The sequence below is a fragment of the Astatotilapia calliptera genome, chromosome 16 (genome assembly GCF_964374335.1).
Source record: "Astatotilapia calliptera chromosome 16, fAstCal68.1, whole genome shotgun sequence".
Classification (NCBI taxonomy): domain Eukaryota; kingdom Metazoa; phylum Chordata; class Actinopteri; order Cichliformes; family Cichlidae; genus Astatotilapia; species Astatotilapia calliptera.
The window spans coordinates 35,177,969-35,195,780 of record NC_137437.1 but is presented as its reverse complement, the minus strand read 5'-3'; the positions used below and the strand labels follow the sequence as shown (position 1 = coordinate 35,195,780).

Sequence of the window (17,812 nt, the reverse complement as noted above, 5' to 3'; positions counted from 1 at the left end):
CCTCGGGTGTTCGCATCATTTTCCTCTTTATGCACTGAAACGATGCAACATTTGAATACAAATGCTGGCGGTTGTTTTTGTAATAAGACTCGGCATAAATGATGAAAACACGGCACCAAGTCGAGCTTCGTCTTACTGCAGAAGAGTCTCCTCTGATGGGCGTAAACAGTCTAACACTGCTGCTGCCTTCATATCGTCTGTGTCGATATCTCCATATTAATGCTGATCTGTAGCTACAGGGTGGGGCTCATCATGTCAACCAACTTTAAGCTGGATGAGATTTTGCACAGCTAAACTCTCGTGCTCACCGTCAGCGCAGTGCTTAATTTAGTGTAGTGAGAAAATAACATCAACCAGGTGGATGTGCAGCTTCATGCAGACTTTTAACTCAGCTTACCTTTAATTCTAACAGCTGAGAGGACAGCTGCTCTGCTTAAAGCTGTCAGAGTTGGTTTGTATTTACGCTACATCACATCTAGGAAGCAGATATGAAATAAGATGACTTTTTGACCTGCTGGTTTTATCTCAAACATGTGTTATAAAACATGTATGTGATGATTTTTAAGACTTTCTGTTTTAGAACCAAGCAGCTGGAAACACTTCAAAGTCATTTGTGGCTGTATGAAGTGTTTTGTCACTTCTGGGTAACCCACCGTTTATAAAACTGTCACTGACCAAGATTATTGTAGTTAACTTAAACTAAACCAGAAACTGAGGCTTTTTGGTTAACTACATTCATTTATTTATTTTAGTTAACTTAAATAAAAATAAAAGCTCAACTTTTGACAATCATGAAGTTGAACTAAAATCATTTGAATTCAAATAAAATAAAACTACAGAGGAAACTAGTCGTTTTAGCATCTGCTAGTTTGGTTACAATGTTACTGATGAGGACGAGACTGAGTCACTGCTTTTAAAAAGTTTTCAACATTTTGTAAAAGAAATAAAACTAATATGAGTTTTATTAAAACTAACTAGTTTAATAAAACTAAACTAAATCGAACATTTTCAAAAAAATAAAAACTGAAAGCAAAATGAAATCAAAACAACACAAAACTGTAGAAACTCTACAATCTGTAGATTAAAACTTACTAAAGATTTTGTGGGTTAGTGATTAGAATGATGTGATCAAGCTCACATGTGGCAGCTTTTAATACTTATCAGTGAAATCGCCTGAAAGCTTTTTGCTCTGTGTCACCCAGACGTGAACCAGCTAGCTGTTAGCTTTAGCAAATGGTGTCACACGTTCCAGTGTTATGTCTATGAACACGGTATGCCCCCTAATCCTGGTTCACAGTACCCTTGCTTAGCCTTTGACCCCATCTTCTAAGTGTTTGGTGGGAACTGATGGAGTGTCATGTGACTTCAAGAGGTCAGAGGTCAAGAGAGGTATAGGAGTCACCCTCAGACCAGCTCAGAGACGTTCACCGGCACAGCTGAACCAACAGCAGGGAAACATATTACTGTGTTACCGGCACAAGTCTCTGTCAGGCTCTCAGCGACTTACCTGCAGCAGTGCGGTTTGCTCACACAGCAGCTTCGTGTGGTCTTAGTCAAACAAAGATGTCTGCCAGTCGCTCTGGACGCTTCCTTCTTTTGCCTAAATATAGTTTAAAGTTTTTCACAGATTTCTCTGCAGCCCCGCCACTGCACACAGTACACCCGGGACCGTATCAGCATCTCGGTGCCTCTGTTCCTGGAATAACTAACAATGCATGACAGAAACTCATGATTACATCTCAGGGCCCCACCACAGGTGAAATAATCGGCTTTTGAAGCACTCGTGTGCTTACGTATTTATGCCACAAATGTGTAAAAGCACTTGTTGAGCTAAGTGTGCGGTGACCTTTACTCCCTGTGGATCAGAGTGAGGGGAGGGGCACTGCCTATATGTAAAGGAAACAGAAACCTTAAAGGTTTCAGGATTATCAGGCAGTCAGAGCTTCAGCCGTCATTACGACAGGTGTAACTAACTTTGATTTATTTATAAAAGTTTATATAAGGATAAATATGTAAACACCAGCCTCACTGACTCCTCCCAGTCTCAAACTGGGGAGCTTTCATGTGTAAGGTGGATGTGCCATATTATTTGTTACGGTGAAAAGGCTCCACAGCCAGCACGGTCGCTCTGCAGCTACATTAGCCTTATAATGTAAATATGTAGCTGAGGAAATGCAGCTTTTGGCCTTACAAAGAAGAAGCAGCTGTATAACATGTTTGGGCCACGTTCCCTTCCCACTGGTGGGTAATATACACGTTTAATTCACAATATCTGAACATATTAAAACAGTTTTAAATATTAAATGTTAATTGGCAAAAATAAAACAACTCGAAATCATGTATCTTCCTCCATCGGTCCTCCGATAAACAGGCTTTACTGTCTTTCTCTTGCCTTCCTTAGATAATAAGATATTTCTCCGCCCTTCATTATTTTCCACTTAAGCTTTTATTGCCTCATTGTTTGGACGGCGGCGTCTGTGATTAAAGCTTCGTAATGAAGTATCGCATTAGGAAGATGAAACAAAGTTAAAGTTAGTTTAACTCCGGCAACATTAAACCACGGCAGCTCTGTTTTCGCCGCGACTCACGAAATGACATTACGACAGCAGTCGCAGAACAATTTGAGCTATTAATCTGTTTTATTACCACACTGTCAAAATAGCACGACTCTCATTGACAAAGAATCTGACACTGTTGAATGCAATTTGAAAATATGAAGCGCTTTCCCGGCTTAAAATCTCAAATCACATTCAAGTGGATATCGACACGAAGTGAGGCTTCGGCTCTGTAAAGACTCATAAAGATATAACTGAATTAAAGCTTCGCTAGTTCATTTCCTCCACTTCTCCTTCGCTTACTTTAAATATTACTCTTCGCCTCCCCGCCCGCCTTTATTTATTTTTTACCTCAGCTTCCGTCTGCGACTCCTCGCGTCGAGCCGCTGCCGTTTGTGCTCCGGTGTTCGGTTATATTGAGGCCATCTATCTACGCGGTGGCTGTCATTGGCTCTCAGGAGTTTTTTAATGCGCTGTGACACAAAGCTGCATCTTGTCTCTGTTTTTAAAAGTTGCTGAGAGGCAGGCCTGCGTGATAGATGACTCTGTGCATGTGTGTGCAGCAGCCGAACAGCTGTGAGCAGCCCTTTTAGAACGAGTCAGTGAAAGCGTGTGTTTATGAGAGAGCGGGGCAGGTGCAGATGACATATAACAAGTCCTTGTTTCCCCTGAAATCCATCAGAAATCTCTTAAATGCCGGGGAATTAGTAAGGATCACATTACTCCCAATTACTGTCAGACACGGAGAGAAATCCTTCCAATTATCCTTTTGAATATGTGACCCGTGTAACTGTGAGCGCGCTATCCACATAACAGCATTAAGGAAGTCATCTCTAAACAGGTATTACATAGTTGAATTTCCCTTCAAACTGAGCGTTCAGCGGCTTCGCTGTTCTGCCTGGAATGTTTTCAATTCCTCGTTTTGGTTTGATGACTCTCTCAATTATGTTAAACTAGTTGTTGCATGACCCAGGAAGCTGTTCTCATTCATTACATCTGTTTCTCTCATCTGTCTTTCTCTCTCACACACACACACACACACACACACACACACACACACACACACACACACACACACACACACACACACACAGACCACCAGCCCCTCGTTTGGTCTTAACTCTTCTCCAGCTGTGTGCCAATTTGCCTCCTCCAGAGTGCGTGGGGTTCGGGAGGGGGGTGATTAGGAGTTACGGGCTGTATTTAAACAGCGCGCCTGTCCTCTTTCGTGTGTTGATGATAAATGTTCTCACTGTGTGCATGTCTACATAAGTGTTTTAGTTCTCATACTGGGTGTGTGTATGCATGCCAGTAACGGGTTCCATCCACATCGCTCCCTAATCCCCAGCTGCCGCGCGGTGCTGACTGGGTTCCTGGAGGGAGAATTCCAAACTTGCCACCGGATTTACAGTGGATTCTCTACAGATTACCACTGGATTTCTGCCCCGTTCCCGATATGGAAACTCTCATAACACACTGGGGATCACAATATTATTTTTCAAGTATTCATTAACTGGTAGCGAATGAATCTTTTATTCAAACGATGCTTTTTTCCTTTATTAAAGCACAAAGAGTGTGTGTGTGTTCAATGTTTTTAAATTTCATTTACAAAACCAATACAAGTAAACCTCAGAAATCCCCGCTCGTGGTTTCCAGTAGCTCCGTCTTCGACTGCTGGAGGAACAAAGGTTTGGAGTCGAGGCGTGAGATAGAAATGTGAGCAGTCAGTTCAGCTGCACAGAGCCATTCGAACCAGTGCGCATTCATAACTGGGACCACTGAGAAGCCACAGAGTTGGAATCAATCGTTTGGCTCGGGTGTGAAATTTGTGGTTTTCAGGGTTTTTATCCTTAACTCGGTTTCCCCGGGTCTTTCCCGTGTTGTAGTTGTTCGTCTTATTCTGAAAGAAATATTTCTGCGTTACCATAGCGACCCGAGAGGAGGATGTTACTCTCAGTGTTGTTGGTGCATTTCAGGACGCTGCTATTAAAGTTACACAATTACACAGTGAATTCATGTTTATTATTATATTTATAAAATCCCACCGTTTGTGTCTCGGTCCTATCATTTTATTTTGTTGTATTTATCCACGACACCTTAAAGGCCGGTCCGTGAAATATTGTCTGGGACCTCTGATCCAGACGACCTGCACTTTTTGTCATTTTAATTGTAACATAAAAAAATTCTTCTCGTCTATCAGGAAACGTTTGAATTTTCTCTCCAGACTGAAATGTGAAGCTGATTTTTCTGTCTGTGTTCAGACAGTGGTACCTTGATTACTCCATGATACTCCTACTTTTTTTTTTTGCCGTGCATCGGCACTATTTGCGTAAACCCCGCACCCTCCACCTGTGCTTATTTACTCCATCTTTGTCTTATCACCTCTGCTCCTTTCTGCTTTATCTGATTTTCTCTCTGTGTGCAGGTTTGTTGCAAATAGAAGCTGATAGCTTCTGATAAAAAGTGACACTAAGTTCTCTAATTTGACAGCCTAAAATCTTCCCCCACCCAGCCCTAAATAAGAAAATACCCAGACTACAGTAAAGTGATCATGTAAGCGTGTTGATCACTCCTCATCATCTTAATCTTAGAGATGATGTCTTGTTTTCCAGCTCCTGTTTTGATCCTCATCTCTCGTCTTATCTCTGTTATTCATCTCCCGTACCTTCCTCTTAACTTTGCCCCCCTCCTTATCTCTCTCTTTCCTGCCCTCTTCACCCCCCCATTACCTCTCCACCGCTCTTATCTCTGCCTCTGTGACATTATCATGTCCGGCGGCCAAACGCTAACTGACAGATGGGCTGACTGATACGGGGCACAGGTATACAGGCTCAGGGGTGAACGGCAAGCCCTGCAGCCTGGTGAACTGTAGTCATAAAGAGGGAGAGAGAGACACATGGAGTCAGACAGACACATGGAGTCAGACAGACACATGGACAGACGGCTAGAAGACGGACGTGAAAGAAAGAAGAGCAGACAAAACGGCTGCGGCCATTAAAAGCAGAGAAATCTGAGCCGTCCGGCTGAGACGCTGACCCGGAGCGACGTACGGCGAAGAAGACAGGTGTGTGTGTGTGTGTGTGTGTGTGTGTGTGTGTGTGTGTGTGTGTGTGTGTGTGTGTGTGTGTGTGTGTGCTGAAACACACATAAACATGCTAACCATGGAGTCGGGAGGGGCAGAAGATGACATCCCAAACATGAAGGGCATGCAGTTAGTTAGACACTTCCCACTGCTGACCACCCATCCTGACACACACACACACAGCATCAGCATAGAGACCACCATCTGACTCAGTGAGATATATATTTATATGATAAACATGAATACATCATGGATGTCCTGCAGTAGATGGAGAGATGCGTGCAGACAAATGAAAGAGACAGAAAGACGGAGAGATAAAATCTAATACCTCGTAATGTTTGCTATGTGGACAACATGTGTTTGTGTACTCGCTTTCCCCGGCACAGGACATCGATATCTGTTCACGGGACGCGGCTGGGTTACCACAGCTGTGCGTGTGTCTTCGCTTGCGTTAACTGAGCCCTAGCCTACTTAAAACTGTCACGTGTCACTTATATTCTGTTGCTATGTGATGTTTGGCCGGGATGAGCCGCGAGCTGAGCGCGTGCTTCGCCCTCTCTCTTCTCTGTCGCCTGCAACAAATTGTTTTCAGCAGGTTTTCCTGAATATTTCAGATTCAGTGCGGTAGCTGATGGTAGGCTCTTTGCTAAGGTACGTGAAGGGAGCATCACTCTGACGGCGCTGTGCCAGCGGTTGGTTGATTATTTGTTTTATTGTGAAGGCGCTGGGGCAGAGCGGGAGGTTAACGCTGCGTCTGTGCTCGGGTCTCGTGTTTATTCCTCTGATTATCTTTCATAACACTGTCTGTTCTCTTTGTTCGTGTATTTGTGTTGATTTTACACGAAAACAGCAACAAATGGTCAGGGCTCTTCTTCTGCCACGGCCATCGGAGTCACACAGCAGTGAACTCTGAGCCAACTCCTCCTGTGTTTGGCCGGGTCCGGTTCATTGAGCGACTTCTCAGCAGTTGGAAAAAAGGACGCTTCGTACTATAAACAAGCTCAGTCGTGGAGTTTTCCCCAAAACAAGTTTTTGAACCGTCCAGCCACTGGCTGCGTCTGCCTGATGACTGACTGGTTAAGGATGCAACGTTACCAATGGCAACATCCGGCGGTTTCTTTGCTTCAGTCTGATTGTGCTCTCAAATTTCTTTCTCTTAAATGCATAAAATTCTCTTTTCCAGACGAGGTCCGTTAGATGCAGCTGACTACCCCATGCAGCCATGGTCAGGTCCCTACCCCGGGCCTCCACACGCCCAGCAGGGATACCCCCAGGCACCATCCTACCCCACCTCCCAGTCTGCCCCATCTTACCCCAACTACCCACCTGGTCAGCCATACCCACGGCAAGGAGACCCTCGAGGCATCGACCCTGGCTACTACCCCCACCCTAGGTAATTATACGCAGGAAAGTACCCTCATACCAAGATCTGCATGTGTACTGTACGTACCGCTATGATGCTGTTGTGCTGGTTTTGTGATTCCAGTGCAGCGTACCTGGACGAGGGGGCGGAGCTCTAGATTATGAGCTGTTGCCTGCTAAACTAAAACTAGAGCTCAGACTTCTCAGGCTGCCTGTTAGTCCAAATAGCCACAAAGAAAGCCAAATTATTTGACAGATAACCACATTAAAGACACCAACAGCCTTCAGTAGACGGCTGCTAGCTACAGCTGCCTCCATCGGCATCCACCGGTCACTCAAAGCAGCTACGCCCTTAAACTTAAGCCTTAATACGTTTAAACAAAACATCACCTGCACACCTGTCAGGGAAATTAGCCAGAGAGGCCCAAACCTTTATTAGTGTGACTGACGTCCGTGCACAGCCTCAAGTGACCGATCGCGGGAACTGCAGTTTTGGGGTTCAGCACCGATCATATTGCAGATTTGATCATCGTTCAGCTTACTGCCTCTCATCTTCATCTTCGTCTCTCTTTTTAAGTATGTCTTCCCTCTCGTCTGACTCTTCCTTCTTTTCCATGTCGGAGTATTTTGCTGTTCTTTGATCCAAGGTTGTTCTCTAGCTCTCAGCAGAGAGGGCCCCTGCGGCAGGATGTGCCCCCATCTCCCACCCCGCCTCTTCGGGGACTGCGGTACGACACGATGACACGTGGAACTGGGGGTGGGGGTTACAGGTAGGGCCGATTTGTGGATGGAGACCATTTCAGGTAAATGCTGAGCTCTAAAATGCTTCTTCCTGCATAAATAATGAATAAAATTCTGCCGCTGTACTCGAGCAATCCGGCACAGCCCTCTGTAACTTTAAGAATATGTTTGATTGGATACAGGCACCGGTGGGAGCTCGGTACAGACCAGCGTGGCTTTACTCGGGAGGGAGGAGGACAGCAACAGCAAACAAACCCAAAGCAGAAGACGGCGTGACTGCAGCTGTGCAGACACATCGAGTCCTGACATGACAATAAGCACAAAGTCACGTCTTCATAGACGCAGTTTTCCTGCGTTCAGCTCTCCACTGAAGCAGAGTTAAAACCTCATAATGCGATGATCCGAATCCCCGTCAGTATCAAACCGTGTGTGTGCTGGTAGGAGTGTACGGTAAGGTAAAGGAGGTTAATTACAGAGTAGAGGATGCGTAATGTCTTGTTGTTTGAAGTCATTTAAATTGCTTTGAATCTTCGGAGAGTTTAAAATGAGCATGTTTTTACTTTTCACTGTACTCTGATTAAGTTGTCTCTTGTAAGAATCTGTCAGGGCTGCAGAGGTAATTGGATCCATTTAAATTAAGCTCAGCCGCTGCTGCAGCAGGATAAAGGACAATATCCACGAATGCAAGCTAAAGTAACGCACTAACACTGACTGTAGATGCAGGTTCATGCAGATATGAATAACTCTTTATTATGTTTGTGTAATGAAACCGTATTTATTCTCAAGATCCGACCGTTCACGTGGGCAAAGATGGGACTGCAGCGCCTCCGCTCTTCCAAAACATTCCTCCTTTCCTCTCTTAGTAATGGCTGCACATTACAGCGCTCCAATCAGCACTCTGGAACGCTTTATTCCTCCAAATAAACAAAAACACTCGTTTAGAGGCCGGCCGATGTCTGAAGTGACCAATCAGGGATCATGCCACTAATACCAGCACAGATTTCACCCAGATGAGTAATCTGATCATATCCTGTGTTATCAAAAAGAGTTATTGATACGTGTGAATCACACTGAGCAGCACTATACGAATGATCTGTCCTCGCTGTTCGGTGCAGGACGAGGCGGAGCCCACGTCTGCTCCGTGGTTCGCTCCGCGTTTGTTTGACCCTGTTGCTGCGTTTCGAAGCAGCTTAAGAAGTACGAAATATCTTATTTTAGCAGAACTGGAAATTATCTATGGATGGTCGCTTTATTTAAAAAGACCTCCACGTGAATGTATGATGAGCTTACGTTTTACAGACACGTCCACCTGTGTGGAGTGATTTGATTTTCCGACATCCTGCAAGAAGCTCCGGAAAAGGCAGGATGACAATAACACAGTCGGGGTAATCAAGGTAACCAGGTGTTCCACAGGTGGAGCTGTTTTCATTCTGCCTTCTTTTAAAGCGTCTCTGATGTGTTGGAGCTGTTTGAGCTGCTTTTCCACCCCGCCGAGTAAACCGGACAGAGAGGATTTTCTTTTTTGGGCAGCTTTTTGCAGAGCGGGGATAGAGGTCGCTTTCACTGTTACTCTGCACCGTGCGCTCTGCTTTGGATTTGAAGGACGGTTCAGTGACCCGACGGTGTAGGCATCACTGCTCGAACATGAAGTGAGCTTCAGAGTGCTGTCAGTGCCGCACCATAATGCAGATCCATTTTGCCACTTAGCAAAAGTTAAGTGTGACTAAGAGTTAAAGCCTTGCATAACATCTGTGTTTCACACCACAAAGCTCAGCAGTATTACTTTCAATGGAGATTAAATGTCTAAAATGACATCTCGGTATCGGGCGGACTGCGGTTCTCTCAGTGTGGCCGAGGCTGGAGGTCCGCCAACCTGAATGTTGAGATTAATGCAAAAGAATGTAACATGTAGATTTTATCAGAAAGGCTTTTGTGTATCAAGAGTTGGATAAAGGGAGGTTAAGGAAAGGTAGAGAAAGATGTGAGAACAGGTAGAAAAGAAAAAGAGGGAAATAAAGAGAGAAATGTCAGGGATGTGTAATATTTCAGAATAAATATGAAAAGGAAACGGTTGAAGAAATGGTCCGAGAGGTAAATGCAGTGCAATTTGTGCAGCATTAGTTGTGCTGTAGGAGTGAATGTAGTGACTTTGTGAAGTTTTCATAATTATTTCTCCTTTTGTGTTGTCACGTTTCACCAGTGTGAAAACCAGACTTGCAAATCAAGTAATAAAGCACATTTTCAGAGCCTGATGAACAAATCACCTGCCAGGTTTAGAGCAGAAACACTGAAACAACTCGCGTCCCCTCGGATCGCTTTCTCCTCGCTGATGATGATGATGTTACAGAGTGAGCAGCACCTGAGAAAATGATCCTTCTGAGAACATGTGAAGGATTTTCATGCCAAACATGTCAGGAGTCTCCCCGCTGTGTGTACCTGGATGCTGGGTCAGCGCCTGGAGAAGCTTTTAAACAGTATTTGAAAAACGTGACGCGTTGCATGAAGGCGTATCTGTTTCAATACACAGTTTTCACGTATGTAACTCTTCACAAGCATTTATTTTTACGTTTCTCTTTTTAATGCTAGTTGATGATGTTGAATCGGACCAGAGCCACGGGATGTTTGGCTTTCGTTGCCACGGGTACGCTGCAGAGCTTCGATCGCTTTTTTCCTCCTCGTGTCGTTTAAACTGCACGAGCAGTTTTAAACTCTGCGCAGCGTGGCTGACGCGTCGAGCATCCTGCAGGGCTCTTTGGTCTTTAGCAAGTTGCACAAGTTGAAGGTACTCGCTAGAATCTTCTGTACGAAGGGTTTCTGCTACTCCTGCTTCTCCTTTTAAAGAGATGTAGAAGGAACCAACTAATAACCTCTGTTACCTAGAAGTATAACATGCTTTATCACAACGCTCGAATATACGAAAAAGTCAAATTTCATTTTATAATGTAACAATTCTGTCATTGTTTTCCAACTTTTTTATATTTTGTATATAACTTTTTGCATTAAAGTGTTCATTTTTAAACACATCTGGTCAACGACGTCATACTTTACTTCTCTTTAAGACTCAATGCATGCCGAGCACATCTGCTGAGGTTAATTAAATATGAGTCAGGAGAAATTATTTCCCTCGTGTTCCCCGTACCCTGCAAGGTGAATCATTAACATTGCCAACCCAATTTAGTCCATCGTTTAAGCAGCTGATAAATTGTACTTTTGTGATAAGAGATAGATGGCCACAAATTAATGTAAGACTAATTATCAATTAGAAAAGGGAGATAAGGAGCGCTGATTACTGTGCAAAGTTTTCCTAGTTTTTCTGGCGTGTTGCCGGCGCGCTGCTAGGTCACTTCCCTCGGCTTAATAAGTATTTAGTGGCCGTGGGTAGCGTAAGGGTTTTTTTTATTTGTCAGACACTATAGGTGCTGGACTGTGGCTCAGAGAAGTTGGCAGTAATGAGACACAGAGGCCAAGGAAGCGTTTTATCAGGCAGGGCGTAATTAGAATATCCCAGACCTGTTGGCCAATGGGGAGAGAGCGAAGGGAAGTAATTAAATTCTCTTGAGTCACTGCCAAGGTTCAGTATGGATCTGCAGAGTGTGTGTGTGTGTGTGTGTCCAATACTCTGTGTCTGTGCAGGTGTTTTGTTTTCATGCATGTTAGAACTCGGATTAGTTTACCAGATTAATTGCAGTGCACCTCTGGACTCTCGTCAGTGCCCGGATCAAACGTGTCGCTGAAGTTAAGCAAAAGTGAGTCAGCGTTACACCGCAGTGACGGATACACCCACAGGACGGTCTCTTCCGTGGGATCGTTCCCTCTATTTTGACTCGCATCAGTCTGATGTTTGAAGATGTCAAATAAAATGTAACAAGCCTGTTCTGAGGACGTGAGGAGTAGAAAGCACCTGAAAATTCTGCTCAGGTACAGTAATTTGTTCTTTGTTGTTTCCCACCTCCAAGCAACAAAATCAACGGCGTCCTGGTGACGATGATCTGGCTGAGCAGGTCATTGGACACAAGCTGAGCAGCTGGAAATTAGTACAAGACCAAAGTTTCAGTTTCTAACAGAACTGATCGTCTGATTCAGCTTAAATATGTAAAATGCAGGAGGAGCTGGTGTACTCAGTACATCAGAAGTGTATGATGTATGGGTGGAAGCAGAGTCTGACTCAGCAGTGCTTCCTAATCCAGCGCAGCTCCAAACACACTCGCCTGTTAGCCAGAGGCAGGAAGTATTGACCCTCTCAGGTCTGTGAGCTTCACCTCATATTTATTTTTCTGACAGTTTTTTTACTTTTACTCTCTTTTCAACAGAAATATCTGTTCGCTGCTTCTTTCGTTTCTTCATTCTGCTTCTCCCTTCAGGGCAGGGGTGTCAAACATAAGGTCCGGGGGCCAGAATCGCCCCGTCAAAGACGCCAACCTGGCCCACTGGACTAGTTTGGAGAGCGTGAAGGAAAAGATAAATGTTGGAAATGTAACGGTGTTTTCATAAATGTTGCAGCTTTTGATGTTAAAGACTTCCACAGCAACGTTTCACACTAAGTGATAGTTAACAAAAACTTTGTTTTATACTTAATGACAGTCTGGGCTTTTTGGCCAAGTCGTGCTGACAGATCCTGAAAAACTGAGACTGCTGAAATGGCGCTTCTTTTTTCATACATTAAAATTAAATGTGTAGTTAAACTTCTTTACACTCACAGAAAGAGTGAGTTTCATTGATCCAGCCCACTAAAGTTCAGAGTGGGCTGAGTCTGGCATACGTGCCATCTCCTGGTGTGTCGATTATCAGAGCTAGTTACGTGTGACTGATGTGAAAGATATGAGTTAGTTTTGCACAAAAATAGCTGTTAGAAATGTTCAAAGAGCTACTTTATACTTTAAGTACATTTCACAGCGTGTACTTTTACACTTTTACTTGAGTAAAGAAGTTGAAGGAGTACTTCAGCTTTTACCAGATGGGTGAGTACAACAGCTGAATATGTCAACAGAAGTATCAGTACTCCTGCTTCAGTGAAGTACCGCCGCCTCTCTTTAAGCACTAATAATGATGTTTTTATTAATTTAGCTGGAAAAACTGGACATGAATCAAACCCACATTCAGGAAAGTGCAGTACTGAACCAGGACCAACAGACTGACCGCAGTAACCTGGTCTGCAGTGAACAGCGATGTGTGAGACTTTACAACCCCCGGGCCACACCCGGTACTGGTCCGTGAGTCGTTTGGTACCAGACCGGGTGTGAAATTTATGGTTTTCATCATTTTTATCATTATTTTTTTTATGGTTTTTATCGTTAACGCTGTTTCCCTGGGTCTTTTCCCGTGTGTTAGGAATAAATCTTCCTTTTTTGCTACCGGTACTGGTTTTATTCAATTCAATTCAATTTTATTTATATAGCGCCAAAACACAACAACAGTCGCCTCAAGGTGCTTTATATTGTACAATAATACATACAGAGAAAAACCCAACAATCATATGAGCAGCACTTTGGCAACAGTGGGAAGGAAAAACTCCCTTTTAACAGGAAGAAACAGGCTCAGGGAGGGGCGTGGCCATCTGCTGTGATTGGTTGGGGTAAGAGAAGGAAGACAGGATAAAGACATGATGTGGAAGAGAGACAGAGGTTAATAACAGATATGATTCAGTGCAGAGAGGTCTGTTAATACATAGTGAGTGAAGAAGAAACACCCAGTGCATCATGGGAATCCCCCGGCAGCCTACGTCTATTGCAGCATAACTAAGGGAGGATTCAGGGTCACCTGGTCCAGCCCTAACTATATGCTTTAGCAAAAAGGAAAGTTTGAAGCCTAATCTTGAAAGTAGAGATAGTGTCTGTCTCCTGAATCCAAACTGGAAGCTGGTTCCACAGAAGAGGGGCCTGAAAACTGAAGGCTCTGCCTCCCATTCTACTTTTAAATACTCTAGGAACAACAAGTAGGCCTGCAGAGCGAGAGCGAAGTGCTCTAATAGGGTGATATGGTACTACAAGGTCATTAAGATCAGATGGGGCCTGATTATTTAAGACCTTGTATGTGAGGAGCAGGATTTTGAATTCTGGATTTAACAGGAAGCCAAAACAGGAGAAATCTGCTCTCTTATTTCTAATTTTAGAGATGTTGCACAAATGGAAGAAAGCAGTCCTACACATTTGTTTAACATGTGCATTTTTATTATTTTTCCGCGAGACCTTAAATATTGTCCCCAAAAAATGTTGGGGACCGCTGTGTTAGAGTACTCAGATTACTTTTTCATTGTAATAAATGTGTTTTACAATCCAAGTAATCGGTTATTAATAAGCGTTCTGTTACTGTTAGTTTCCTGCTCCTTTCCTTCTAACAAAGGGACAAAAGTGAAGTCCCTAATGCTTACAGCGTTGCTGCCCATGCAGATGCATACTGCAAAGTGGAAGGTATCTAATCCTGCAGCTGCGTGGCGAGTGGACGCCCTTCACAATGACATATTTACGTAGAGCTTCCCTTTACACGCAGAAGAAACATCCAACATGTCGGCGAGTTATGAAGATGTATTTTTGGGAACACAAAGGTAACTGATGAGTTTCCTCTGGGAGCGATACTGGGACAATAAGGATTCCTTTCTAATGCAGTAATCTTCAAAAGTTACAAGTTAATTTCAAAAATCATGAGACTGACACCGGAGGGAGCGGGTGGGTGGGGCACGTCAATCAACAGGTAGCAATTTCAACCCTGAGATGGACGGACTACAACAGCTGATCAAGAACGGGAATCTGAGGCTCGAGGTCGCCCACACCGGGCAGTCAGACGTAGCCTGGCGTCCCGAGTCCTCCGGCTGACCCGGTGGAAGCGTCGCTGTCATGTGCTGATGGTTTTTGTGGCTGTCGCTGTGTTTGAGAGGCCGTCAGCCAGCCTGGTCGACTCGCTGACTGACTGCCAAACAGTCACTGACTGACTGGGTGTGTAATTCCTCTTTCCCAGTGCAGGTCTGGCATGCTGTAATTATTAGCAGTTATTATTAGTAGTTTTAATCAGCACTGTAAACCATTGTAATTAGGATTTCCTATTATGAGTGGTTGCCAGTTTGTGGACGTGTGAGTGTGTGTGTCTGCTTGGCAAGGTATTGTTCAGTCATAGCTATTATTGGTGCCCTGGCAGCTGCTTTTTGTTCTCTTGACTTGTGATTGTTCTTCGTGTACACACTGTATTTGAAGGGCTTCCTTGGAGCTGCCAACCCCCGAAAACCCTCATTAATTACTGCCAGCTAGCAGCCCTGTTTTCCCAATAATCATATACGACATGCACAGATCCTATCAGGAGTTCATGCACATTTAGCACCCCGCTCGTGTTCTTTGGATCGCTGGTGAGTTTGAACTTGAGTTCAACTTGGACCCAAACTGTTTGTGCACTGTTTGTGCACAGAAATCAGCACTGATATGCAGAAGTGATACACATGGCCAAGTGTCAGTTTTCCACCATGTCATCAGATTTCATAATCCCATTCAGCACTTTGTGGTCACTGCAGAAAAATATAAGAACTACTGTGCGCTGGGTCGGGTTGTTGGGAGAGATTATGAGCTCTGACCGAAACAACCGAGCGCAGCTGGAAAAATCCAGGCTTTAAAGACGGATTAGTGCCGTCTCTGTTTTTAAAGTGAAAATGGGCTTGGAGAAACAAACGCTTACAGCACAGCGTGTCTAAATATTTAAGTATATGACATTCCTGTGCATTATCCACTGGCAGCCTTTTCTGTGGTACGGTCAGCTCCTGTCAGAGAACCTAAATGTGTTGATGTGAACCTCTTTTTAAAGATGCCGCCTTCACACCAGCTCACTGTTTACAACAAACTTTTTGAGGCTTGAAAAAAAATTTAAAAGATCAACATATTATATAACAACAAATCAGATGACTCCAGGTGACACCCCATTGGCAGGCACTTGGTGAGAGTGAGAAGGAAAAACTCCCTTTCAACAGGAAAGACCTCTGAGAAGCAGGCTCAGGGAGGGGGCGGGGCCATCTGCTGCGACCTGTCGGAGGTGAGGCGAGAGAGAAACGATTGAGAGAGCTTAGCTTTAAAGGAAGCCCACTCGTACACAGAATTCAGAGTAAAGGAGAGAGAAGATAAAGTGTGACGACACGCTGCAGTGGTGTGTAAACATATGGAGAGTGAAGGGCTCAGTGTATCACAAGAAGTCAGGGTCACCTGGTCCAGCCCGAACTATGTGGAGCAGGATTTTGAATTCTGGATTTAACAGGAAGCCAATACAGGAGAAATCTGCTCTCTCTTTCTAGTCCCTGTCAGGACTCTTGCTGCAGCATTTTGGATAAACTGAAGTTCCTTTTAGAGAACTTACAATAATAACTGGCAATTAGCTTTAAAGGAAGCCCACTCGTACACAGAATTCAGAGAAAAGGAGAGAGAAGATATTATTGCATTTACTGCCCCTCAGAAGCACAGTGACTGTGACCAATCAGAAGACACCGTGCTTTGATGAAGGGGCCTTAAACAGACAGAAGCTAGAGCAGCAAAGAGGATCGTGTGGTAATGTGTAGGAAATCTGTTTATATCAGATGAATCCTTTGAAATGCAGACAGCACTTAATGGTGAGAACCAGTGAGAGAGCAGAGGTGAAGCACTGGTTACAGTAAATCCTGTTTTCTGTGTGTGAGCTCTAAGATTCACATCCCGCAGGGTCATGGACTCTGCATTAAGAGCACAGTGTCTCCTATTAAGTGTGTAAAAAATTACATTTCCTTTGTCCCCTGTGCACACTGATGACTTGTGGTAAACTCCACAGCAGCTGTTTCCCCTCTTCCCGTCGCCCACTCCGTCTCCACCCCTCTCACACACACACACTCACAGTGGTAACCTTGAGGCATGTTGCCAGCCCACACACTCTGTCTTTCTTGCGGGTCCTTCGAGCCGCTGAGACATGGTGACAGGCGTGTCTTTGTTCCACGTTCTGATGCTGCTTATGAACCAATGAAAAAGTGACGTATGTGCAGTGCTCAGTGTTTAACCCGTCATCAGCTTTACTCTATAACGGTTTCATTTACTGCAGTAATTCTTTGCATAACTTTTGCAGCAGTAAATATTCTGGAGAGAAAGTAACGCAGGAAAAATCTATAAAGTTATACTGCAAAGCTCGCTCTCTGTTCCCTCTCTGCAATCACACACACAAATATTGTCAGCTTATAATGATATAACTGAAAATCATGCTGCTGTTTGCACTGTTTGATGGTTTCTGTCTTATTCCTCCCAGCCTGGCTTTTAAAAAATTACCCCTGACCTCCCACAGACAACAGTCCCTGTAGTCATTCAGGTTCGACCTGTGGGCACATTTGAAACATTTTTAAGGTGAAGCGGCCTCTAGCAGGTGTCATCACCTTTAGACGGCCGAACCTCTGGCACCGTGTTTTCCTAGAGTGAAAAACAACGAGCAGCGTCCTCTGCAGCCACACTTCATGTTGTATATTTTATCTTTGATGTTTTTCCGTGCTTCTTCCATTCACAATGAACTCTCATTTCATCCCCTCCCTCCCTCCCTCCGGCTCTCGTGTCAGTCAGTGTTACACTGCTGCACAGGTGATGCACGTTTGCAGTGGCTGAAAACTCCTCTCTGCAGGGAGGCACCTCTGCAAACCGACACAGCAGCATAAGTTAAGCATTAGTCGCCACATATGAAAAAGCCCAACTTTATAGCAAGTTCAGCTTTCTACAGATAATTTAGAGCTTCATACGAGCTCCATAGGGGCTCCGCTACATTTCATCCCAGCTGAACACAGTCACTGAAGCAGGCCTCTCTGTGTTTAAGTGTGTTGTTTTTGCTGTGTGGTGAATCATACTAACTCTGTGGTTTCTGATTTTTCCACCACTTCAAACTAAACACCAGCGATTATGTTGATATTTTAAGCAGAAAGGCTCCCGTGTGTCAGTCCAGCAACACTCACAGACTTCGTTTACATCAACAACAAAAACCTAGATGATTAATAAGGAGCTGGGAGATTTGTTGCTGTAATATCATTGAATAGCATTTGAGTTGTATCCGTATGAAGGCCTCAGTCTGTCTGCATGGAGGTGAAATGAGATTCGCCTCACTT

The 17,812-nt window shown here is 44.2% G+C and overlaps 1 protein-coding gene across 6 annotated transcripts in view; it reads left to right on the top strand.

Annotated features, from left to right (window-relative positions):
• The window catches only part of LOC113007774 (partitioning defective 3 homolog B-like), a 224,447-nt gene extending 213,684 nt beyond the window's left edge, over positions 1-10,763 (top strand). For all 6 annotated transcript variants that reach the window (XR_013902453.1, XM_026144697.2, XM_026144696.2 and 3 more), the window contains 3 exons: positions 6,821-7,030; positions 7,659-7,802; positions 7,923-10,763. Coding sequence is in view for 5 of the 6 variants with exons in the window: in XM_026144697.2 (XP_026000482.2) it covers positions 6,821-7,030; positions 7,659-7,773 (325 nt within the window). In the remaining variant the exon portion in view is untranslated. The remainder of the gene's footprint in view (positions 1-6,820; positions 7,031-7,658; positions 7,803-7,922) is intronic.
• The last annotated feature ends 7,049 nt before the right edge of the window (positions 10,764-17,812 follow it).